The sequence below is a fragment of the Ranitomeya imitator genome, chromosome 4 (genome assembly GCF_032444005.1).
Source record: "Ranitomeya imitator isolate aRanImi1 chromosome 4, aRanImi1.pri, whole genome shotgun sequence".
In the NCBI taxonomy this organism is placed as follows: Eukaryota; Metazoa; Chordata; class Amphibia; order Anura; family Dendrobatidae; genus Ranitomeya; species Ranitomeya imitator.
This window is the reverse complement of record NC_091285.1, coordinates 353,670,322-353,696,340: the sequence shown is the minus strand read 5'-3', so window position 1 is coordinate 353,696,340 and position 26,019 is coordinate 353,670,322. Positions and strand designations below refer to the sequence as shown.

General features: G+C 44.9%; 1 protein-coding gene across 22 annotated transcripts in view; it reads right to left on the bottom strand.

The window, feature by feature from the left end:
• The window catches only part of LOC138676110 (mucin-19), a 769,116-nt gene that overhangs the window by 407,716 nt on the left and 335,381 nt on the right, over nt 1-26,019 (bottom strand). For all 22 annotated transcript variants that reach the window (XM_069765013.1, XM_069765031.1, XM_069765021.1 and 19 more), the window contains one exon: nt 22,447-22,585. In XM_069765013.1, the coding sequence (XP_069621114.1) occupies nt 22,447-22,585 (139 nt within the window). The remainder of the gene's footprint in view (nt 1-22,446; nt 22,586-26,019) is intronic.

Here is a 26,019-nt window from a genome sequence, read left to right as displayed (position 1 = left end):
GAAATCAATGGGATAGCTCAGCAACTGGGTGCTGAGACAATTTTTTCTCGCATAGCTATCCACCAGGAGTTGTTGTACTATGTAGATAAAATCCATGATGAAGTGGTGGAACAGCTGGTGGTACCCCAGCCCTACCATCGGGCGGTGCTCGACATGGTTCACACCCATATGCTAGAAGAGGTAGGGCTGACAAAGGAGATCCTTACACATAAGGGTCCTCCTTTTATGTCTAAGGGGACCAGGGAGCTATGTAAGCTGCTCCAGATTAAATAGCTATGAATGTCGGTGTACCACCCATAAACCGACAGTTCGTGGAGAGATTTAAAAAGACCCTAAAGGCCCCGTCACACATAGCGACGCTTAAGCGATCCCGACAACGATACGACCTGTCAGGGATCGTTGCTGCGTCGCTATGTGGTCGCTGGTGAGATGTCACACAGTGCGATCTCCCCAACGACGCAGCAGCGATGCGGCGACCTGTAGCAACCTGTACAACGATGCTATTTCATGATGATTCAATGGGACGTCCTGTCAACGAGGTCGTTGGTAAGGTGCGGGACCACAATGATCAAAAAATGGTCCAGGCCATTCCGACACGACCAGCGATCTCACAGCAGGGGCCTGGTCGCTGGTACGTGTCACACATAGCGAGATCGCTACTGAGGTCGCTGTTGCGTCACAAAACTTGTGACTCAGCAGCAATCTCGCTAGCGATCTCGCTATGTGTGACGGGGGCTTAAGTCCATGCTAAAAAAGGTGGTCACCAAGGATGGGAGGGATTGGGACCTGTTACTGCCCTATCTAATATTCGCTATCCGCAAGGTACCGCAGGCATCCACGGAGTTCTCTCCATTTGAGCTAGTGTATGGCAGGCACCCGAGGGGCCTGCTGGACATAGCTAAGGAGATGTGGAAACAGTAGCTAACTCCGCATCAGAGCGTAATCGAGCAGGCGATGAGCATGCAGGACCGGATTGCAGCAGTACAGCCCATAGTAAAAGAGCATCTAATGGATACCCAGGCTGCGCAGAGCCACACGTACAATAAGAGAGTCACGGTCAGGGCCTTTAAAGAAGGGGACCGGGTGTTGGTTCTAGTGCCCACCCCAGAGAGTAAGCTCATAGCCAAGTGGCAAGGGCCATATGAGATATGGGGGAAGGTAGGAGAAGTGAATTATAGAGTGCACCAACCTGGAAAAAGGAAATCCGAACAACTATGCCACGTCAACCTGCTAAAAGCCTGGAAGGACAGGGAATGTTTGATTGCAGAGGCAAATCCAATCGTGCCAATGGGGATCCCTCTGGCACCGGCCAAGGACCCAGCAGAGGGTCAAGTTAAAATAAATGATGCCCTCACCAAACAGCAGCAGTGGGAGGCTCGTGCTCTGGTGCAGCGAAATAAGGATATATTCTCAAACTGCCGGGGCGGACCTCTATGATACAACATGACATCTTCACAGAGCCCCGGGTAAGGGTACGGATGAAACCGTACCGAGTGGCTGAAGCCCGAAGGCAGGCCATCACGGCCGAAGTGAAGCAAATGCTTCAGTTGGGAGTCATTGAGGAGTCCCAGAATGAGTGGGCTAGCCCCATTGTGCAAATCTCAAAGCCAGAAGGGTTGTTACGTTTTTGTAATGACCTCAGGAAATTAAATGAGGTATCTAAATTTGACCTCTATCCAATGCCCCGTGTAGATCAGCTAATTGAGAGAGTGGGGAAGGCCCACTACTTCACCACACTCAATCTCACTAAAAGTTACTGGCAGTTCCCGTTAACGGTGTCTGCAAAAGAACAGACCACTTTTATCACACCAGAGGGTCTCTACCAGCATGTTGTCTTGCCTTTTTGGTTCCATGGGGCTTCGGCTATATTCCAGAGGCTGATGGACATTCTGTTAGAGCCTCACTAGGATTACGCGTCTGCCTATTTGGATGACATAGTCATCTTTAGCACTGACTGGGTTACCCACCTGTCTCAGGTACAAGCAGTGCTGGAGTCTCTCAGAATCGTGAGGTTATCTGTTATGAACAGGTGATTCAGAACCCCAATGGACCTGGTGGTTACGAGCACAGAAAATGACCTGATAGTTGCTAATCACATAGGACGAGCTCTGAGACGTGGGAACTCTGCTGACCGCAATCCCTAATCCTATCACACCACACTAGAGGTAGCCGTGGATTGTTCCTAATGCTCCCTATGCAACTCGGCACAGCCTGAGAAACTAGCTAGCCCTGAAGATAGAAAAATAAGCCTACCTTGCCTCAGAGAAATTCCCCAAAGGAAAAGGCAGCCCCCCACATATAATGACTGTGAGCAAAGATGAAAACACAAACACAGAGATGAAATAGATTTTAGCAAAGTGAGGCCCGACTTACTAAATAGACCGAGGATAGGAAAGATAGCTTTGCGGTCAGCACAAAAACCTACAAACAACCACGCAGAGGGCGCAAAAAGACCCTCCGCACCGACTAACGGTACGGAGGTGCTTCCTCTGCGTCCCAGAGCTTCCAGCAAGCAAGACAAACCAATATAGCAAGCTGGACAGAAAAAATAGCAAACAAAAGTAACACAAGCAGAACTTAGCTTATGCAGGGCAGACAGGCCACAAGAACGATCCAGGAGAGAGCAAAACCAATACTGGAACATTGACTGGAGGCCAGGAACAAAGAACTAGGTGGAGTTAAATAGAGCAGCACCTAACGACTTAACCTCACACCTGAGGAAGGAAACTCAGAAGCCGCAGCCCCACTCACATCCACCAGAGGAAGCTCATAGACAGAACCAGCTGAAGTACCGCTCATGACCACAGGAGGGAGCTTGACCACAGAATTCACAACAGTTATCAGCAAACCCTACAAAATGCACGATAGGACTCATGGAGGCCCGGTACTTAGGTTACATGATCGGTCTCAGGGTTAGCAAGCTGCAAGTAAACAAGATTGAGGCCATTCAAAACTGGCCCAAGCCCTAAAGTACCAAACAGGTGAGGACATTACTTGGCATCATTGGGTACTACCACCAGTTTATTCCCAATTTTGCTGGGAAATCAGCACCCCGAATGGACCTGTTAAAAGGTAAGAAGACGATGATGGTCCGGTGGAACCATCAAATGGAGGAAGCATTCCAGTCCCTGAAGTCAGCGTTGTGTGGACAGCTGGTACTCATCAGCCCTGACCTCAAGAAAACCTTTATTGTGCAAGCCAATGCCTCAGAGGTAGGCCTAGGAGCAGTGCTGTCACAAGAGGTAAATGGGGATGAGCATCCAGTCACCCTCTTGAGCAGAAAACTGACCCCATCAGAGAAAAATTATGGCATAGTGGAGAAGAAGCGCTTTGGCGATTAAGTGACCCTTGGAGTCTGTACGCTATTATTTGCTCGGGTGTCAGTTTAGTTTGGTAATGGACCATTCACCCTTCATCTGGATGAGAAGCACAAATAAGAGGAATGCTCGAGTCACCAGATGGTTCCTGTCCCTATAAAACTTTAGTTTCTCAGTGGAACATTGGGCGGGGAAATCACAGGGAAATGCGGATGCCCTATCACAGACCCCCTGTATGGTGGCAAATGTTCAACCCCACAAGTTTGAACAGAGGGAAGGGGGTATGTGAGGCAGTGACCGGTGTTATATGCAATAGTCACTCTGTCCCGAAGGATGTGCAAAGAAGAATATGAAGGCAGGGGGAGTGCATTGCTGTCACGGGCATAGCTGTGATTGTAAGACAGAATAGAAGTGTCAATCTTGGGCAAGCTATTTGCCCAAAGCAGTTTTAAGAAAACCCACCATGGGCTTTTATTTTGAAATGCACTACGGGATGGTAGTGGGGTGGTCCATTTCCTTCCCCAGCCCCAGGTTTTCCATGTGGCCTACGGCCACTGGTTTGTTTGTAAGAACCTGAGCAGCAGAGGGTTGGCTGTGTCAGTTTTGGTCTTGCAAGCAGGCAGAGCAGATGGCTTTCAGAGCTCAAGCCTGTGGGAAGCAACACAGGGCCAAGCGGAGCTAAAAGGTCTGGCATTCTCAACCTACACGGTGGTGTAGTCGCCCACTGCAATAGGTCACAGACTGTCTTTATTCTCCTGGCTGCGATCCGGAGGATCTGATTTACTTTCTGTTTGTGAGTACACCGTTCATTAAAAGAGACTTTACTATGAACTTTTCCTTGGTCACTGCCTCATCACTACACAGTGTGGACACCGCTGCACCAAAAAAGGAATACAAATTGATTAAAAAGGCACATGTAAACATAATTTATACAGATTGTCAAACAAAAACAAGCAAGTGTAGATGGAAAATAAAAAAGTTCTGTAACTCAGAGACTGGAAAACGAGTGTGTAGTTTGCAAAATTGATCCACTTCTCATGGCTTTCGTTTATTATTTCACCTTGATTTTTTTGCATTTGTGGTCCTATGCTGTGCAAATTACCAAATTAGTCTCCAAATGTGCATAATGCTTTTTCACTTCTGAAAGTTGAGGGCTAAATGTCAGTTTTAAAATATATATATATATATATATATATATATATATGTATATATATATATATATACACAGTATATACCGTATATACTCGAGTATAAGCCGACCCGAGTATAAGCCAACCCCCCTAATTTTGCCACAAAAAACTGGGAAAACTTAATGACTCGAGTATAAGCCTAGGGTAGAAAGTGCAGCAGCTACCGGTAAATGTCAAAAGTAAAAATAGATACCAATAAATGTAAAATTAATTGAAATATCAGTAGGTTAAGTGTTTTTGAATATCCATATTGAATCAGGAGCCCCATATAATGCTCCATAAAGTTTGATGGGCCCCATTAAATGCTCCATATTAAAATATGCCCCATATAATCCTGCATAAAGGGTAATAAGGGCCCCATAAGATGCTCCATACAGACACTTGCCCCTTATAGTGCTGCACAATCGTTATGGCCCCATAAGATGATCCATACAGTCACTTGCCCCATATAATGCTGCCCAATCGTTATGGCCCCATAAGATGCTCCATACAGTCACTGCCCCTTATAGTGCTGCACAAACGTTATGGCCCCATAAGATGCTCCATACAGTCACTTGCCCCATATAATGCTGCACAATCGTTATGGCCCCATAAGATGATCCATACAGTCACTTGCCCCATATAATGCTGCACAATCGTTATGGCCCCATAAGATGATCCATACAGTCACTGCTAGGGTTGAGTGACTTTCACTTTTTTTAGTATCGAGTCGGGTTTCGCGAAACCCGACTTTGTCAAAAGTCGGGTCGAATGAAATCGGCCGATTATTGCGAAAAGTCAGGGATCGACCGAAACACGAAACCCAATGCAAGTCAATGGGGAATCAAAGTCGGCAGTGAGTGGAGGACAGGAAAACACCTACAGTGCCCATTTTAAATGTCAAAAACATTGATTCTTGTTACTTAAGCTTGTCAATCTTAATTTACCTTATAATAATACTTAGGCATTGAAAATTGGGGGTCATTTGGTTAAAGTTGTGGGGGGGTAGGGCTGGTTCAATTTTTTCGTGGGCCCAGGAAACGCGGACTATGTCAAGGCGGTGGAGCAGGGAGAGGTAAGTATTAAAACTTTGCAAGTGCTGTGATCCCGAGCAAGCAGGGGAGGCCCACTTGTTCGCATTTGCACTGGCACAGGGTCCCTCAAAGTACGGCGGTGTGTTTGACGGCGGGGGCGCCTCCCACCGACAGAGACACTTTTGCGTTCTATGCGGGGCCCTGTGCCGGTGACGTCACCAACGAGTATGCCCCCCACCTGATGAAGGAACCAGCATTTTCATCTGCACATTCCTCTTTGTCCCCATGTTAGGTGGTATAGTATGCGGGAAGGGGGACCTGACTTTCAGCAGGGTCAGATTCTGGCTGTGTAGAGTGATAGGGGAATGTAGTGGACTGGGTCAATGTACCAGCAGACTCATGTAACAGTGGCTGGCCAATGGGCAGGATGAGGAGGAAACACAGATATAGTCCCAAAGAATAAAGTAGTCTAAATGCAGTTCAAAATTGGTAACAGGACTAAACAGGCGGCATAGCTTTGTTCAGTGGAGGAAAACTGTAATGAGTGGCAGACACAGTTAGTAGGCCCAAGTAATTTAGTGGGCCAAATGAAGTTCAAAATTGGTAACAGGAGTGAACAGGCGGCACTGCTTTCTTCAGTGGAGGAGAACACCAAGCAGCGGCAGACACCGTTAGTAGGCCCAACCAAACCAGTAGCCCAAATGCAGTTAAATATCTAAAAAAAGGCCGAAAGCCTGAAGATTGAAGCTCAGATTTGCTCAGTGAAGGCAAACAACAAGCAGCGGCAGACACCATTAGTACGCCCAACCAAACCAGTAGCCGAAATGCAGTTAAATATCTGATATAGGCCGAAAGCCTGAAGACTGAAGCTCAGATTTGCTCAGTGAAGGCAAACAACAAGCAGCGGCAGACACCATTAGTACGCCCAACCAAACCAGTAGCCGAAATGCAGTTTAATATCTGATACAGTCCAAAAGCCTGAAGATTGAAGCTCAGCTTTGTAAAGTGGAGGAGAACACCAAGCAGCGGCAGACACCGTTAGTACGCCCAACCAAACCAGTAGCCCAAATGCAGTTTAATATCTGATATAGGCCAAAAGCCTGCAGATTGAAGCTCAGATTTGCTCAGTGAAGGCAAACAACAAGCAGCGGCAGACACCATTAGTACGCCCAACCAAACTAGTAGCCGAAATGCAGTTTAATATCTGATATAGCCCGAAAGCCTTAAGATTGAAGCTCATCTTTGTAAAGTAGAGGAGAACACCAAGCAGCGGCAGACACCGTTAGTACGCCCAACCAAACCAGTAGCCCAAATGCAGTTTAATATCTGATATAGCCCGAAAGCCTAAAGATTGAAGCTCAGATTTGTAAAGTGGAGGAGAACACCAAGCAGCGGCAGACACCGTTAGTACGCCCAACCAAACCATTAGCCGAAATGCAGTTTAATATCTAATATAGGCCGAAAGCCAGAAGATTGAAGCTCAGATTTGTTCACTGGAGAAAATCAAGCAGCCGCAGACACCGTTAGTACGCCCCAACCAAACCAGTAGCCTAAAAGCAGTTTTATATCTGATATAGGCTGAAAGCCTGAAGATTGAAGCTCAGATTTGTTCAGTGGAGAACACCAAGCAGCGGCAGACACCCTTATTAGGCCCAAACAAACAAGGCGTTCTAATGCAGTTTAATATCTGATAAAGCACGAAAGCATGAAGATTGAAGCTCAGATTTGTTCAGTGGAGAACTGTTATGAAAGGCAATTCAGTACTACAATGGACATAGCGGTCAGAGCACATACAGTGATCTGACAATAACCCGAAATCATAGAACGAGCTCTGAGACGTGGGAACTCTGCAGACCGCAATCCCTAATCCTCTCCAAACAACACTAGAGGCAGCCGTGGATTGCGCCTAACTCTGCCTATGCAACTCGGCACAGCCTGAGAAACTAACTAGCCTGAAGATAGAAAATAAGCCTACCTTGCCTCAGAAAAATACCCCAAAGGAAAAGGCAGCCCCCCATATATAATGACTGTGAGTTAAGATGAAAAGACAAACGTAGAGATGAAATAGATTCAGCAAAGTGAGGCCCGACTTTCTTAACAGATCGAGGATAGAAAAGGTAACTTTGCGGTCTACACAAAACCCTAAAGAAAACCACGCAAAGGGGGCAAAAAGACCCTCCGTACCGAACTAACGGCACGGAGGTACACCCTTTGCGTCCCAGAGCTTCCAGCAACAAATTAGACAAGCTGGACAGAAAAAATAGCAAACAAATAGCAAAGAAGAACTTAGCTATGCAGAGCAGCAGGCCACAGGAATGATCCAGGGAAAAGCAAGTCCAACTCTGGAACATTGACAGGAAGCCAGGATCAAAGCATTAGGTGGAGTTAAGTAGAGAAGCACCTAACGACCTCACCAGATCACCTGAGGGAGGAAACTCAGAAGCCGCAGTACCACTTCCCTCCACCAACAGAAGCTCACAGAGAGAATCAGCCGAAGTACCACTTGTGACCACAGGAGGCAGCTCTGCCACAGAATTCACAACAGTACCCCCCCCTTGAGGAGGGGTCACCGAACCATCACCAGAGCCCCCAGGCCGACCAGGATGAGCCACATGAAAGGCACGAACAAGATCGTGAGCATGGACATCAGAGGCAAAAACCCAGGAATTATCTTCCTGAGCATAACCCTTCCATTTAACCAGATACTGGAGTTTCCATCTAGAAACACGAGAATCCAAAATCTTCTCCACAATATACTCCAATTCCCCCTCCACCAAAACCGGGCAGGAGGATCAACAGATGGAACCATAGGTGCCACGTATCTCCGCAACAATGACCTATGGAATACGTTATGTATGGAAAAAGAATCTGGAAGGGTCAGACGAAAAGACACAGGATTAAGAACCTCAGAAATCCTATACGGACCAATGAAACGAGGTTTAAACTTAGGAGAGGAAACCTTCATAGGAATATGACGAGAAGATAACCAAACCAGATCCCCAACACGAAGTCGGGGACCCACACGGCGTCTGCGATTAGCGAAACGTTGAGCCTTCTCCTGGGACAAGGTCAAATTGTCCACTACATGAGTCCAAATCTGCTGCAACCTGTCCACCACAGTATCCACACCAGGACAGTCTGAAGACTCAACCTGTCCTGAAGAGAAACGAGGATGGAACCCAGAATTGCAGAAAAATGGCGAAACCAAGGTAGCCGAGCTGGCCCGATTATTAAGGGCGAACTCAGCCAAAGGCAAAAAGGACACCCAGTCATCCTGATCGGCAGAAACAAAGCATCTCAGATATGTTTCCAAGGTCTGATTGGTTCGTTCAGTCTGGCCATTAGTCTGAGGATGGAAAGCCGAGGAAAAAGACAAGTCAATGCCCATCCTACCACAAAAGGCTTGCCAAAACCTTGAAACAAACTGGGAACCTCTGTCAGAAACGATATTCTCTGGAATGCCATGTAAACGAACCACATGCTGAAAGAACAATGGCACCAAATCAGAGGAGGAAGGCAATTTAGACAAGGGTACCAGATGGACCATCTTAGAAAAGCGATCACAGACCACCCAAATGACTGACATCTTTTGAGAAACAGGAAGATCAGAAATAAAATCCATAGAGATATGTGTCCAAGGCCTCTTTGGGACTGGCAAGGGCAAAAGCAACCCACTGGCACGAGAACAGCAGGGCTTAGCCCGAGCACAAATCCCACAGGACTGCACAAAAACACGCACATCCCGCGACAGAGATGGCCACCAAAAGGATCTAGCCACCAACTCTCTGGTACCAAAGATTCCAGGATGACCAGCCAACACCTGTAAGACTCATGCTGGTGTGGTAGATGGAGGCAGGTATATCTCGCCCAGGTGTTTGTCCTATGTGAATTAGGCCACTCAGTATCTTCAGGGTGCTAATAGGTTAATGATTGCAGGAATAAAAGATGACCAGCTGGGTGTTTCCTGTGTCTGCCTGGGGCACACAGATTGCCTGCCTGTGTGAGACAAACGTGAGTGAAGAGCTCTGCTCAAAGATCTGGGTGATGTTAGCTGGGTGGGAGAAGCCCCCAGTTGTTGAGATAGCAACGTATTTGTTTAGTTAGTGCCGGACAGGCTAGGATTTATTTTTATGTTTTGTTTTTTGTGTTGCTTTCACGTTAATAAATCTGACCTGAGGTCAGCCTGCTCAGAAACCTGCTCTACGCCTCAGATTCAATGCACAAACCACGTGTCCTTTGACCCCAGCAAAGGCGATCCCAGAGTGTTTTGTCACACACCGAACAATGAACCTCAGAGATAACTTTATTGGTCCACCTATCAGGGACAAACAGTCTCTCCGCTGGACAACGATCAGGTTTATTAGCCTGAAATTTTTGCAGCACCCGCCGCAAATCAGGGGAGATGGCAGACACAATTACTCCTTCCTTGAGGATACCCGCCGGCTCAGACAAACTTGGAGAGTCGGGCACAAAACTCCTAGACAGAGCATCCGCCTTCACATTTTTAGAGCCCGGAAGGTACGAAATCACAAAGTCAAAATGGGCAAAAAACAGCGACCAACGAGCCTGTCTAGGATTCAACCGCTTAGCAGACTCAAGATAAGTCAAGTTCTTATGATCAGTCAATACCACCACGCGAGGCTTAGCTCCTTCAAGCCAATGACGCCACTCCTCGAATGCCCACTTCATGGCCAGCAACTCTCGGTTGCCCACATCATAATTTTGCTCAGCAGGCGAAAACTTCCTGGAAAAAAAAGCGCATGGTTTCATCACTGAGCAATCAGAACCTCTCTGCGACAAAACAGCCCCTGCTCCAATCTCAGAAGCATCAACCTCGACCTGGAACGGAAGAGAAATAGCTGGTTGACACAACACAGGGGCAGAAGAAAAACGACGCTTCAACTCTTGAAAAGCTTCCACAGCAGCAGAAGACCAATTGACCAAATCAGCACCCTTCTTGGTCAAATCGGTCAATGGTTTGGCAATACTAGAAAAATTGCAGATGAAGCGACGATAAAAATTAGCAAAGCCCAGGAACTTTTGCAGACTTTTCAGAGATGTCGGCTGAGTCCAATCATGGATGGCTTGGACCTTAACAGGATCCATCTCGATAGTAGAAGGGGAAAAGATGAATCCCAAAAATGAAACCTTCTGCACACCAAAGAGACACTTTGATCCCTTCACAAACAAAGAATTAGCACGCAGGACCTGAAAAACTGTTCTGCCCTGCTTCACATGAGACTCCCAATCATCCGAGAAGATCAAAATGTCATCCAAGTACACAATCAGGAATTTATCCAGGTACTCTCTGAAGATGTCATGCATAAAGGACTGAAACACTGATGGAGCATTGGCAAGTCCGAATGGCATCACTAGATACTCAAAATGACCCTCGGGCGTATTAAATGCAGTTTTCCATTCATCTCCTCGCCTGATTCGCACCAGATTATACGCACCACGAAGATCTATCTTGGTGAACCAACTAGCCCCCTTAATCCGAGCAAACAAATCAGATAACAATGGCAAGGGGTACTGAAATTTAACCGTGATCTTATTTAGAAGGCGGTAATCTATACAAGGTCTCAGCGAACCATCCTTCTTGGCTACAAAAAAGAACCCTGCTCCTAATGGTGACGATGACGGGCGAATATGCCCCTTCTCCAGGGATTCCTTCACATAACTGCGCATAGCGGCGTGCTCAGGCACGGATAAATTAAACAGTCGACCTTTTGGGAATTTACTACCAGGAATCAAATTGATAGCACAATCACAATCCCTATGCGGAGGTAGGGCATCGGACTTGGGCTCATCAAATACATCCCGGTAATCAGACAAGAACTCTGGAACCTCAGAAGGGGTGGATGACGAAATAGACAGAAATGGAACATCACCATGTACCCACTGACAACCCCAGCTGGACACCGACATGAATTTCCAATCTAATACTGGATTATGGGCTTGTAGCCATGGCAACCCCAACACGACCACATCATGCAGATTATGCAACACCAGAAAGCGAATAACCTCCTGATGTGCAGGAGCCATGCACATGGTCAGCTGGGTCCAGTATTGAGGCTTATTCTTGGCCAAAGGCGTGGCATCAATTCCTCTCAATGGAATAGGACACTGCAAGGGCTCTAAGAGAAACCCACAACGCTTAGCATACTCCAAGTCCATCAAATTCAGGGCAGCGCCTGAATCCACAAATGCCATGACAGAATACGATGACAAAGAGCAGATCAAGGTAACGGACAGAAGAAATTTTGACTGTACCGTACCAATGGTGGCAGACCTAGCGAACCGCTTAGTGCGCTTAGGACAATCAGAGATAGCATGAGTGGAATCACCACAGTAGAAACACAGCCTATTCAGACGTCTGTGTTCTTGCCGTTTAACTCTGGTCAAAGTCCTATCGCACTGCATAGGCTCAGGTTTTAGCTCAGGTAATACCGCCAAATGGTGCACAGATTTACGCTCACGCAAGCGTCGACCGATCTGAATGGCCAAAGACATAGACTCATTCAAACCAGCAGGCATAGGAAATCCCACCATGACATCCTTAAGGGCTTCAGAAAGACCCTTTCTGAACATAGCTGCCAGCGCAGATTCATTCCATTGAGTGAGCACGGACCACTTTCTAAATTTCTGACAATATACCTCTATCTCATCCTGACCCTGACAAAGAGCCAGCAAATTTTTCTCTGCCTGATCCACTGAATTAGGTTCATCGTACAGCAATCCGAGCGCCAGGAAAAACGCATCGATATTACTCAATGCAGGATCTCCTGGCGCAATAGAAAATGCCCAGTCCTGAGGGTCGCCGCGCAAAAAAGAAATAACAATCAAAACCTGTTGAACTGGATCACCAGAGGAGCGAGGTTTCAAGGCCAGAAATAATTTACAATTATTTTTGAAACTCAGAAACTTAGTTCTATCTCCAAAAAACAAATCAGGAATAGGAATTCTTGGTTCCAACATAGCTTTCTGATCAATAGTGTCTTGAATCTTTTGTACTGTTGCCGAGAGCTGATCCATAAATGAAGACAGACTTCTAATGTCCATCGCTACACCTGTGTACTGAACCACCCAAATGTCTAGGGGAATAAAAAGGCAAAACACAGTGCAAAGAAAAAAAAATGGTCTCAGAACTTCTTTTTTCCCTCTATTGAGAATCATTAGTACTTTTGGCTTCCTGTACTGTTATGAAAGGCAATTCAGTACTACAATGGACATAGCGGTCAGAGCACATACAGTGATCTGACAATAACCCGAAATCATAGAACGAGCTCTGAGATGTGGGAACTCTGCAGACCGCAATCCCTAATCCTCTCCAAACAACACTAGAGGCAGCCGTGGATTGCGCCTAACTCTGCCTATGCAACTCGGCACATCCTGAGAAACTAACTAGCCTGAAGATAGAAAATAAGCCTACCTTGCCTCAGAGAAATACCCCAAAGGAAAAGGCAGCCCCCCATATATAATGACTGTGAGTTAAGATGAAAAGACAAACGTAGAGATGAAATAGATTCAGCAAAGTGAGGCCCGACTTTCTTAACAGATCGAGGATAGAAAAGGTAACTTTGCGGTCTACACAAAACCCTAAAGAAAACCATGCAAAGGGGGCAAAAAGACCCTCCGTACCGAACTAACGGCACGGAGGTACACCCTTTGCGTCCCAGAGCTTCCAGCAACAAATTAGACAAGCTGGACAGAAAAAATAGCAAACAAATAGCAAAGAAGAACTTAGCTATGCAGAGCAGCAGGCCATAGGAATGATCCAGGGAAAAGCAAGTCCAACTCTGGAACATTGACAGGAAGCCAGGATCAAAGCATTAGGTGGAGTTAAGTAGAGAAGCACCTAACGACCTCACCAGATCACCTGAGGGAGGAAACTCAGAAGCTGCAGTACCACTTCCCTCCACCAACAGAAGCTCACAGAGAGAATCAGCCGAAGTACCACTTGTGACCACAGGAGGGAGCTCTGCCACAGAATTCACAACAGAGAACACCAAGCAGTGGCAGACACCCTTATTAGGCCCAAACAAACAAGTCGTTCTAATGCAGTTTAATATCTGATAAAGCACGAAAGCCTGAAGATTGAAGCTCAGATTTGTTCACTGGAGCAAAGCAAGCAGCCGCAGACACCGTTAGTACGCCCAACCAAACCAGTAGCCCAAATGCAGTTTTATATCTGATATAGGCCGAAAGCCTAAAGATTGAAGCTCAGATTTGTTCACTGGAGAACACCAAGCAGCGGCAGACACCCTTATTAGGCCCAAACAAACAAGTCGTTCTAATGCAGTTTAATATCTGATAAAGCACGAAAGCCTGAAGATTGAAGCTCAGATTTGTTCAGTTGAGAACACCAAGCAGCCGCAGACACCCTTATTAGGCCCAACCAAACTAGAAGTTCAAATACAGTTTAATATCTGATATAGGCCGAAAGCCTGAAGATTGAAGCTCAGATTTGTTCACTGGAGAAAATCAAGCAGCTGCAGACACCGTTACTAGGCACAAACAAAGAAGTAGTTTAAATGCAGTTAAATATCTGATATAGCCCGAAAGCCTGAGGATTGAAGCTCGTCTTTGCTCATTGAAGGCAAACAAAAAGCAGCGGCAGACAGCGTTAGTACGCCCAACCAAACCAGTAGCCCAAATGCAGTTTTATATGTGAGATAGGCCGAAAGCCTGAAGATTGAAGCTCAGCTTTGTGCAGTGGAGGTGAACACCAAGCAGCATCAGACACCGTTAGTACGCCCAACCAAAACAGTAGCCCAAATGCAGTTTAATATTAAAACTGAGGCTCAACTTTGTTCAGTGAAGGACAACCGGAATGGGAGGTAGACACAGTTAGTAGGCATAAATAAGAAGGTTGGCAAAATGCAGTTGAAAATTGGTTAGTGGAGTACACTGGCGGCATAGCTTTGTTCAGCGGAGGTCAACTGTCAGACAGACAGAGTAGGCCTACAATTAAAAAGGGTGGCTAATTGCAGTTCAAAATTTGTAAGAGGAGTACACGGGCGTCATAGCGTGGTTCAGCGGAGGAGGACAAGTGTTATTAGTGGCTCTGACGCACTGAATAGGCCTAAAATAAATAAGAAGGCTATATTCTTTTCACACTTGGTAAGAGGAGTACACAGGCGGCCTTGCTGGGTTCAGCGGTGGGGGACAACTGTTGTGAGAGTCTGACCCAGTTACTAGGCCAAAATAACTAAGTTGGCTAAATGCTGTTCTAGATTGGTAAGAGGAGTACAGAGGCGGCATAGCTTGGTTCAGCAGAGGACCACTGTAATAAGTGCCTCAGACAGGCTGACAGACAGACAGAGGCCTAAAAAAAAGGTGCCTAAATGCAGTTCAAAACTGCTATCAGGACTAACCAGGCGGCATAGCTTGTTTCGGGGGGGGGGGCAGTTGTAATGTGTGGCACAGACAGACAGACAGACAGAGGCCAAACCTAAAAAATGGTGGCTAATTGCAGTTCAAAACTGCTATCAGGAGGACTAGTCAGGCGGCATAGCTTGTTTCAGAGGGGGACAGTTGTAATGTCTGGCACAAACAGACAGACAGACAGACAGACAAAGGCTTTACATAAAAAGGTGGCTAAATGAAGTTCAAAACTGCTATCAGGCCTAACCAGTCAGCCGAGCTTCTTTCAGGGGGGGACAGTTGTAATGCATGGTGCAGACAGACAGACAGAGGCCTAACATAAAGAAAAGGTGGCTAAATGCAGTTCAAAACTGCTAGCAGGACTAACTAGGTGGCCTATCTTGTTTCGGGGGGGCAGTTTTAATGTGTGGCACAGACAGACAGACCAGTTACCTGACCGCGACGTCATCAAAGGTCCTTCACACTCTGCATTCTTAGGAATGGAGGCTGACGCTTGCAGCGGTGACAGCCAGGGTTCGTCAGAGGGGTGAGTATATCCATATTTTTTTTTTTTATTCTTTATTTTTTACATGAATATGGATCCCAGGGCCTGAAGGAGAGTCTCCTCTCCTCCAGACCCTGGGAACCATACGCACTGCACACGCCAAAGATGACTGGGAACTTATAGGAACTTCCGATTCCGATTTCCGATATCGCAAAAATATCGGAACTCGGTATTGGAATTCTGATACAGCAACTATCGGCTGATACCCAATAGTTGCTGTATCGGAATGCTCAACACTAGTCATCGGTCATCATTTTGATAATGCGTGGGTCCCGTTTTAGTATACACAAGGCATACTCTGCCATATGGGCCAATGTTCCAGGTGTCAATTCACTGCTTGTGCTGGGTTGAGGAGCACTTTCTTGAAAATCTACATCACTTGTGGCTCGCAAAAACCCTGTACCTGACATTGCAATGCCACCAGTTTCTATGGCCCCCTGAGAAGCATCCTCCTCCCATAAAAATTCAGCCCCATCCTCCTCCTCCAATGGCTGACTATCATCAAGGCTCCCCTCCTCCTCGGCCACAGATGCCTGCTCCTTGATGTGCATCAAACTTTGCATCAGCAGATGCATTAGTGGGATGCTCATGCTTATTATGGAGTCGTCCGCACTGACCAGCCGTGTGCATTCCTCAAAACACTGAAGGACTTGACAGAGGTCTTGGAGCTTCGACCACTGCACACCAGACAACTCCATGTCTGCCATCCAACTGCCTGCCCGTGTATGTGTATCCTCCCACAAATACATGACAGCACGCCTCTGTTCGCACAGCCTCTGAAGCATGTGCAGTGTAGAGTTTCACCTTGTTGCAACGTCGATTATTAGGCGGTGCTGGGGAAGATTCAGCGATCGCTGATGGTTAAGCATACGGCTGGAGTGAACGAGCGACCTGCGGATGTGCGAGCAAAGTCGGCGCACCCTCAGGAGCAGGGCTGGTATATCAGGGTAATTCTTGAGGAAGCACTGCACCACCAGGTTCAAGGTGTGAGCCAGGCAAGGTATGTGTTTCATTTTGGAAAGGGCTATGGCAGCCATAAAATTCCTTCCGTTATCACTGACTACCTTGCCTGCCTCAAGATGTACACTGCCCAGCCCCGACTGAGTTTCTTGCTGGAAGTACTCAGCCAGTGCTTCCGTGGTGTGTCTGTTGTCGCCCAAACACTTCATTTGCAGCACAGCCTGCTTACACTTATCACTAGCTGTTCCATAATGGGACACCACGGGTGCAAGACTGGCAGCTGCCGATGGAGTGTTCATGCGACAGCGCTCTGTGGACGAAGTTTCGCTTCTGGAGGAGGAGGAGGTGCAAAGGCCTGCAGCCAACTGTTTCCTAGACCATGGGCTAGGCAGAACTGTGCCACTATGGCTGTCCCCTGTGGACCCTGCATCCACCACATTAACTAAGTGTGCCATGATGGATACGTAATGTCCCTGGCCATGCCTACTGGTCCATGCATCAGTTGTGAGGTGCGCCTTTCTACTGACCGATTGCCTCAGTGCATGGACAATGTGTTCTTTGACATGTTGGTGGAGTGCTGGGATGGCTTTTCTCACAAAGAAGTGTCGACTGGGTAGGTCATAGCGTGGTACTGCGTAGGCCATCAGGGCTTTGAAAGCTTCGCTTTCAACCAACCGGTAGGACATCATCTCTAACGAGATTAGTCGAGCAATGTAGCCGTTCAAACCCTGTGTACGCGGATGAGAGGAAGAGTACTTTATTTTCCTATCGAGAGTCTCTTGTAGACTGAGCTGGACTGGAGAGCTGCATATGCTGGAACTAGCGGGGGTTGTGGTGGACATGGCAGATTGAGAGAGGCTTGGTGATGGTATTCTTGATGTGGCCCTACCTACAGTGTTTCCAACCAAGAACCTTGTGATTCCCTGACCCTGACTGCTTTGGCCTTGCGACAATACCTGCACATTTATTACTGGTGGTGTCATAACCGGTGTGCTTCCAATGAGGGAAGCAATGTTGCATTGCTGACTAACTTCAATATGACCAGGAGCATCAACGGTATGGAAAGTTTGGTAGTTAGTCCATGCTTCCAAGTGCCTGCTGGTTAGATGTCTACGCATGCACGTTGTATTTAAACTTTGTAGATTCTTCCCTCTGCTAAAGGTCTTGGAGCATTTCTTACATATAACTTTGGACTGATCATTCGGATCTTGGTTAAAAAATTGCCACACTGCACTCTTCCTACTATGGAATACTTTTTCAGGCTTTGGCCGTCGTGCTACTGTCACCGGATTGCAACGCTGTCCTACACCTGTTGTGGTTTTTGACACACGTTTTGGGCCTGATGTGGTCCAGCCAGATGACAGCTTTTGCGATGTAGATGGCTGCTGCTGATCATCCTCCTTCGATTCTGAGCTACAGGCAGCGGCACCCTCTTCCCCCAATGGCTGCCAATCAGGGTCAACAACTGAGTCATCTATCACCTCCTCTTCAATGTCATGTGCTCCATCCTCTGTGTCACTGTGTAAGGTGCTATAGCGTTCGGGACTGGGCACCATAGTCTCATCAGGGTCAGATTCGTGCTCAGTACACTGCGATGGCAAAGTAGTGATATGAGTCAATGGAACAGCATAATAATCACGCTGTGGCTGTGCATCTGTGCACTCCATGTCAGATTCATCCTGTAATGAGCTTTTAACAATTTCCCTCTCTAACCCAGGCACGGTATGTGTAAAGAGCTCCATGGAGTAAAGTGTAGTGTTGTCTGCCGCATCCTTCACTTTTGGTTTGGGTGAAGGAAACAAGGAAGCAACTTTTTGCGGACCTGGAGCAGCCACAGACGACTCACTGGTTTTAGAGAAGGTGAAAGAGCTAGAGGCTGAGTCAGCAAGGAAAGCCAAAACTTGTTCCTGCTGCTCCGGCTTTAAAAGCTTTTTTCCAACTCAAAGATAAGGGAGCCTTCGAGGCCTTGTGTAGCCAGACGATGACGCTGCCTCAACACCTCGAGCCTTTGGTTCTATCTTGCTTTTCCCTGTACCACCAGATGCTCCACTACTACCACCACCATCAGTACCAGCTGGCAACGACCGCCCATGGCCTCTTCCACCAGACTTCCTCATTTTTGCGGGAAAGTAACCAAAATAACAACCGTTATATGCTACTGTTAAATCAGGTAGAAAGTGTATATTAACTTTTGGAGAATTTATATATCCCTTTTTTTGGCGGGAAGACGGCAGGAAAAACAGGCCCTGTGTATTACACCAAATTACACAAAGTACAAGGCAGAACCTGGCTTTGTGTATTACACAAAGTACAAGGCAGAACGTGGCTGGCAGATATACGCCAAACAGAACTCATGTAGATCCACTTAGTGGCAATGTAAAGCTCCCTTTTCTTTTTTTTTTGGTGGGAGACTGCTGGAAAAAACTGGCCCTGTGTATTACAACACACAATGTACAAGGCAGAACGTGGCTGGCAGATATACGCCAAACAGAACTCACATAGATCCACTTAGTAGCAATTTAAACCTCCCTTTTTTTGTGGGAGACTGCTGGAAAAAACAGGCCCTGTGAATTACAACAAACAATGTACAAGGCAGAACGTGGCTGGCAGATGTTCGCCAAACAGAACTCATGTAGATCCACTTAGTAGCAATTTAAATGTCCCTTTTTTGTGGGAGACTGCAGGAAAAAAAAGGCCCTGTGTTTTACACCACACAATGTACAAGGCAGAACGTGGCTGGCAGATATACGCCAAACAGAACTCACGTAGATCAACTTAGTGGCAATTTAAACCTCCCTTTTTTGTTGTGGGAGACTGCAGGAAAAAAAGGCCCTGTGTATTACACCACACAATGGACAAGGCAGACCGTGGCTGGCAGATATACGCCAAACAGAACTCACGTAGATCAACTTAATGGCAATTTAAACCTCCCTCTTTTTGTGGGAGACTGCAGGGAAAAAAAAGGAAAAACCAAAAACACAAGGATCCCTAAAGTATAACTTTTAATAGAAAAAGCTAAAACCACTATACTGTAGTTCTAAAATTGAGGACATCAGCAAAATGAAAAAAAAAAAAATATATATATTATTTTATATATATATATATATATATATATATATATATATATATATAGCCACAGGAAAAATGTAATAGGAGCTAACTGACCTTATCAAATACCCTATTACTCTCCACTACCTGTCTGCGGAGGTTGGCACCCTAAGTTTCTGCGGTTGGCGCCCCCGCTCAACGAAGACTGGCCCTAATAGCCCTATAAACTCCCTGTAGTCCCTAATAAATATTATCACAAATACTTTAATACCCAAAAAAGAAAAGCAATATAAAAAATTAGCAAAAAGTATGTGAAAAACATAATAAAAAACTCAAAGAACAGAACTCAGCACAAAAGTGATTTTATAGGCAAACGACCCTAAATAGGGTAATCATGAAGACCCAGCCATTCCATGGAAAAGGATTATTACCCTAGTTGTCCAAAAAATTGCCGGACCACTCAAGAGTATTTGATAATACGAATTACCTAGTGGGATTAACCCTATGGATACACAGCCCACATTACTAATAGAATTAGCCATATAAATATACGGCCCACAGATTCCTCATGATTTCTAATCAGTAATATGCCAAAACAGGTAATTTTTATTCCATAAAAGAAAAACAATATAACCAAAATAAGAAAAATGTGAAAAAATATGAAAAAAAACAAGCAAAACAAAAATCAGCAAAAAAACATACCGTAATAGTTCTTCTAGCCACCACCCTAAATAGGGTAATAATGTATATTATACCGATTTTGGGCAAAAAAGAAGGATATATTGATGTCCCGTTTATGCAGAAACACTCAATTATGGAGGACCACTCAAAACTGACCCATACCTCTCACATAATAGTGAGGTCAGTATTATAGATACATAAATGCAGGAAACCGTATTGTCAGAGTGACTAGTTTCTACTTGCAGCAAAAAAAAACTTTCACAGAGTGGTAGCCCCAGAGTGTAGTACACAAACATATCCCAGGAGATATACACACAATGCGTCATTTGCTAGCTACAATGGCAATATCCTATCAAGATAAATCAATCATTAAGAACCACATAGAGCACTTATACTCATCCGATTCACAGAAGTCCCTCAGTAATGCTAAGGATATCCATTCAGCCATAGACGAAAGCCTCCATATAGGATGTCATCCCTTATAATACCCGACGCGTTTCACCCCCTGGGAATGCCGGGGGTTCATCAGGGGGTATTGACCGTCCAAATAATGAGAGGGAAAAAAAGGCCCTGCGTATTACACCAGACAATGTACAAGGCAGAACGTGGCGGGCAGATATATAAAAAAATACAAGGGCGGTAGCAGAATTTCAATCTCCTTACAATGATCAAAGGACAAGTATGGCAGCAATAAAAAGGACTGCTGCACACAAAACAGTGTGTGGACAAACAAACAAGAGAACTGTGCAGAAAAAAGCAACAGGATTTTTGCTTTTAAAAAAGCAGTTGGTTTGCACAGCGGCGTACACACAGCAATGCAGCTATCAGGGAGCCTTATAAAGCAGCCTAATAAGCTACAGAGCTGATGCACCCAAAAAAAAACTCCACTGTCCCTGCAAAGAAAAAGTGGTGTTGGACAGTGGAAATCGCTACAGCACAAGCAGTTTCGGGGTTAATATTCCCTCCCTAAGTATATCCCTGCTTCTGACGAAGCTGCAGCAACCTCTCCCTATGTTGAGATCAGCAGAAGTAAGATGGCGGTTGGCATGCACGCACCCTTTATAGCCCCGGTGACGCTGCAGAAAGCAAGCCAATCACTGCCATGCCCTTTTCTAAGATGGTGGGGACCGAGACCTATGTCATCACGCTGCCCACACTCTGCGTGCTCCTTCATTGGCTGAGAAATGGCGCTGAAAACGTCATACGGAACGAGACTTTGGCGCGCAGATCGCAGACCTCATGGCCGATCCCACAGTGCGTTTCACGAAACCCGACTTTGCCAAAAGTCGGTAACTTTTGAAATTGTCCGATCTGTTTCGCTCAACCCTAGTCACTGCCCCTTATAGTGCTGCACAATCGTTTTGGCCCCATAAGATGCTCCATACAGTCACTTGCCCCATATGCTGTGGCTGTGATAAAAAAAAAATCATATACTCACCTCTCCGTCGCTCAGGACCCCGGTGCTTTTACCTGCTCCTTGTTCGGGTGCGGCTCCGTCCTCAGCACTGACGTTCAGCAGAGGGCGCCCACTGACAACGTCATCGCGCCTTCTGACCTGAGCATCACTGCCAGAGGACGCTGATGACGGAGCCGCACCCGAACGAGGAGCAGGTAAATATCGCGCAGCGCTGCGCTCGCCTCCCCGTATACTTACCTGCTCCTGGCGCGGTGCAGTCCCTGCTTCTCCCGGCGCTGCATATTCTTCCTGTACTGAGCGGTCATCCCTATGGGAGGTGGAGCCGCATATTCATTACTGTAATGAGCGGTACCATGCGACCGCTCAGTACAGGAAGAATATGCAGCGCTGGAAGAAGCAGGGACGCGCAGTGACCGCACCAGGAGTAGGTGAGTATAATTAGATAGAACCCGCTCCCCCTCCCCTGCCAACCCCTGGGTATGACTTGAGCATAAGCCGAGAGGGGGACTTTCAGTCCAAAAAAATATACGGTATATATACATATATATATATATAGCACAGCATAATAATTATTTTTTTTTCACAGTGGCACGAGCTGGGCACAAAATATTGGGAGCTGAAATGGAACAAATATTGAAAAATTACAATTTTCATCCTACAAAATCCACTGTGCATAAACATCTGTAAAACAATTTTTGAATTAAAATGTTCTCTTGTTTATATTGTAATCAATAAAAAAGATCTATAAAAAAAGGAAAAACCTACCTAATATAGTGACAATTGACTGAACCTGCTAATTGTTTGGTCTAATGTTGCTTGTGCACAAACTGAAATAAATGAAAATTTAGGTATTGAATATGACATTGTTCAATTTATAATTTATACTCACTTGTGCTAGAGTGTACGGGCAGACTCCATCATATGTGTACCACATTCCATCAAAGGTTTTGAAATGACCATTTCCAAAAACACTGCAAGTTGTTTGGCAGTCATCGAAAGAACATTTCCATGTTCCTTTAGTACAGACACTATGTAATAGAAAATATAATGTGACTTCATCCTGTAAAAGCTATATATACGGTATGTCTTTTCAGACTTCATTTATCATCAAAGAGGTGGATAAAGTTAGGAATAAGGTCCTGTGGCCGGTCCATTTAAGCATGACAGAGGAAAGGAGATGATTAAGTGATTCAAATTTATATGTTGCATGCCTTTCAGATCCATCAGTTACTTTCAAAAAGAAACTGGATTTATTGTTGAACTTGGTGTTTTCACAGGGCACCATCAATAAAGCTGAGCGGGATATTTTAATAATCTCTAAACCTGTCATTCCCACCTTTTACCAAAGGTCCACACATTTGCTTAATCCCCCTTGCAGACCTATTGTGGCCAGAATTGATGGCCTTATGGATGTGTGAATACCTAGACTTTTATCTTCAACCTATGGTTACCCCAACTGGACTCCTGTATTCATGACAACATGCATGTGTTGGAGATCTTGGAGAGAATCTCTCTTCCACTTAGAAGTACGCTGGTATCACCTGATGTGGAGTGTCTCTATACTAGCATGCCACATGAGTTGAAACTGCAAGCTACAAAGTTCTCTTAGGAACAAACAGGTGATTCTCACAGTTCACACAATCTATTCCTTTTAGAGTTATTGTTGTTTGTATTTAAGCACAATTATTGACTTTTTGATCATACCTACTACAAACAAGTATATGGTACAGACATGGGTGCATGTTGTGCAACCCTCCTTTGCCAACCTCTTTTTGGGGTGATGTGAGGTAACACATGTGTATACCCTGGAATTCTTTAAACGTCATGTATTAAAGTGATATAGGTGCATCAATGATGTCATCTTCTTTTCGACTGGCCCTCCGGAATTGTGTTTTTAGTTGATTTCCACTCTAAACTCTAACTCTTGTAACATAGTTCTTACTTCCACTTTGGCTCTCAATACAGGACAATAGGGTGACCTCAACTCTTTTTTGGAAAGCTACTTCTACACACAGATTAATTCACTTCTCTAGCTTTCACCCTTCACACCTTAAGAAAACTATTCCTTTAGGTCAATTTATCAAGGCTAAATCTAAGTGTAGTGACAAGAACTTACTCAACAGTTTCGGACCAAAGGGTACCCCAAATGAGTGATAAATGAAGTCTTTCATTGTGCTCATCAACAAAATAGAACCAACTTGTTACATCCCAGGATGAAGCCATGTAACATTTTCATCCGGAAAGGTCACCTCCTTCAATAACCAGTGGCATGATCTTCACAAATTGCTCAATAAAAATTGCAGTACCTTACTGGTGGAACCGAAACTAAGGGACATTATTTCTTAGAACTACTCATAACCACTTATAATAGCTAGAAGAGCTAAGAATTTAAATAACAATCTCAGTAAGTCACCAAGTCATTTTGTATGACCACCTACAAGCCTTAATAGAGGCTTCTCTCTCAAAGGTTCACATGCATGTGGAAATTGCTCAGTATGTCCCTTTATGCCTTCTACGTATACTTTCGATAACCCTAGGGTTCAGCATGAATATCCACTCTGTAAGTACCGTATATTAACTGTCAATCTAAAAATCTCATCTATGTCCTCATTTGTCCCTGCTCTATGTTTTATGTTGGACAAATCACACAGGAATTTCGAAAAAGGCTAAAGCATCACATTTCTAATATTGCCCTAACCAAAAAAGAGGGCAAGGTGTTATCTATAGTAGCCTCACACTATGTGTAATAGTACAAATGTAGAATTAGGGGCACCAGGGTTGTCGACCTAGATGCTGTCTCCTCAAACATCAAGGTTGGCAACATTGTTCCAGCATTGTTACGTTATGAGTCCCGTTGGCTGTATAAACACAATTGTGTTTTTCCAAGGGGTATTAATGAGGACTTTCTTTCCACAGGTTTTTATAGACGCTAAATCCAAATGCTAATTCCAAATTTTAGATAATATCAGCAGTGATATATTTCGACAGTGTAGTCTAATTGACACACTTTGTCGTGCTGTTAGTATTTTTTCTTGGAATTTTTGGGTAATTTTTTGGGGGGCTTCTGTATACATTATGTGTATATTATGTCTACAATTTTGTTTTGTTTCCATATATAGATGTACCTTTATTCGTTATATTTTTTTTTATTTCCTCCTTTCTTATGTAAGTACAGTGACAAGCAAAAGGGTAACAATGTTTTCAAATTTTAGCTTTCAGGCTCCATATCTCACTATCCACTATTGCTTCAAATGTGAGACTGCTAACATTTTAGAGACAATCATCTTGGGTATTTCTTACATAAATTCTTGCAACTATTTAGTATATTATTAGTTATGCCGATTCTTGTCACTGCATTGTTACTGTTTTGCTCCTAAAAATCTAATATTTCATTTTATTATTTTCTTAGAATTTTGCAAATCCACCTTTGGCTTTTAACACTACCTGAATCCTTCTAGGCATGCTCTCGATCAGATTCAAGCATGTCTCAACCAAAATCTGATCCCTGGTCTTTCCTCTGGATTGCCAAAGTTGGTGCATACTCGTCGACTCACTTGTGAATATATACAGTTTTTTCTTCAATTCTAACCATAAGTATTCGATTGGGTTGAGGTATGGGGACTGTAGGGGCCAATCCAGCACCTCTACTCCATTGTTATTAAACCATTTCTTTGCAAATCTCGACATATGCTTCTGGTCTTTGTCCTGCTGGAACACTATGTCATTCTTTTCATACCCATAGTACACAAGAGTACAAAATAATTTGTCTTGTAGGATACTCACATACAGCTCAGCATTGAGACTGCTGTCCACTTTTCATAAATTTTTGCAAACTCGAGCCAATGCTTCTTATGACAATATTGAATTCGAGGCACCTTAAACTTTTTTTAAGCTACCATTCCAGACTTGTGTAATGTGTGTCACACGATGCTTGTATGGATGTCTGTGATCTCACTACTCACTTTACAAAGCAAATGAGCCACCTCTACTGCTATGTTTGTCACATCAGAACTGATAGACTTTATGATGAGACAACTTTTGACATCAATATTTTGCTTGCACGTACAACTCTTGACTTTTTGAATGGATGGATAGACTTAATTTAGTATTTTTCCAACTGTCATAGCACTCACATGAAACAGTTTAGACATTTTCTTGGCATGGAGAGCGCTAGCGATCAGTTAGATGATGCTTTTTCTCTTTTCCAGGGAAAACATCTTTATGGCTGCTCCTTGATTCAAACCAGTGACCTTTCACTTAGCAATCAACCTAATAGCACACTGAGATATTAGAGAATGTGATAATAGGTTGTATTTTGTATTATACAGGAAGAAAAATATTTTTCCACCACCAGGAGCAAAACAGTAACAATGGAGTGATGTGACAAGAATTTGCATAACTAATCATATGCTAAATAATGACATGTCAAATTTATATATGAGATAGCCAAGACGATTGTCTA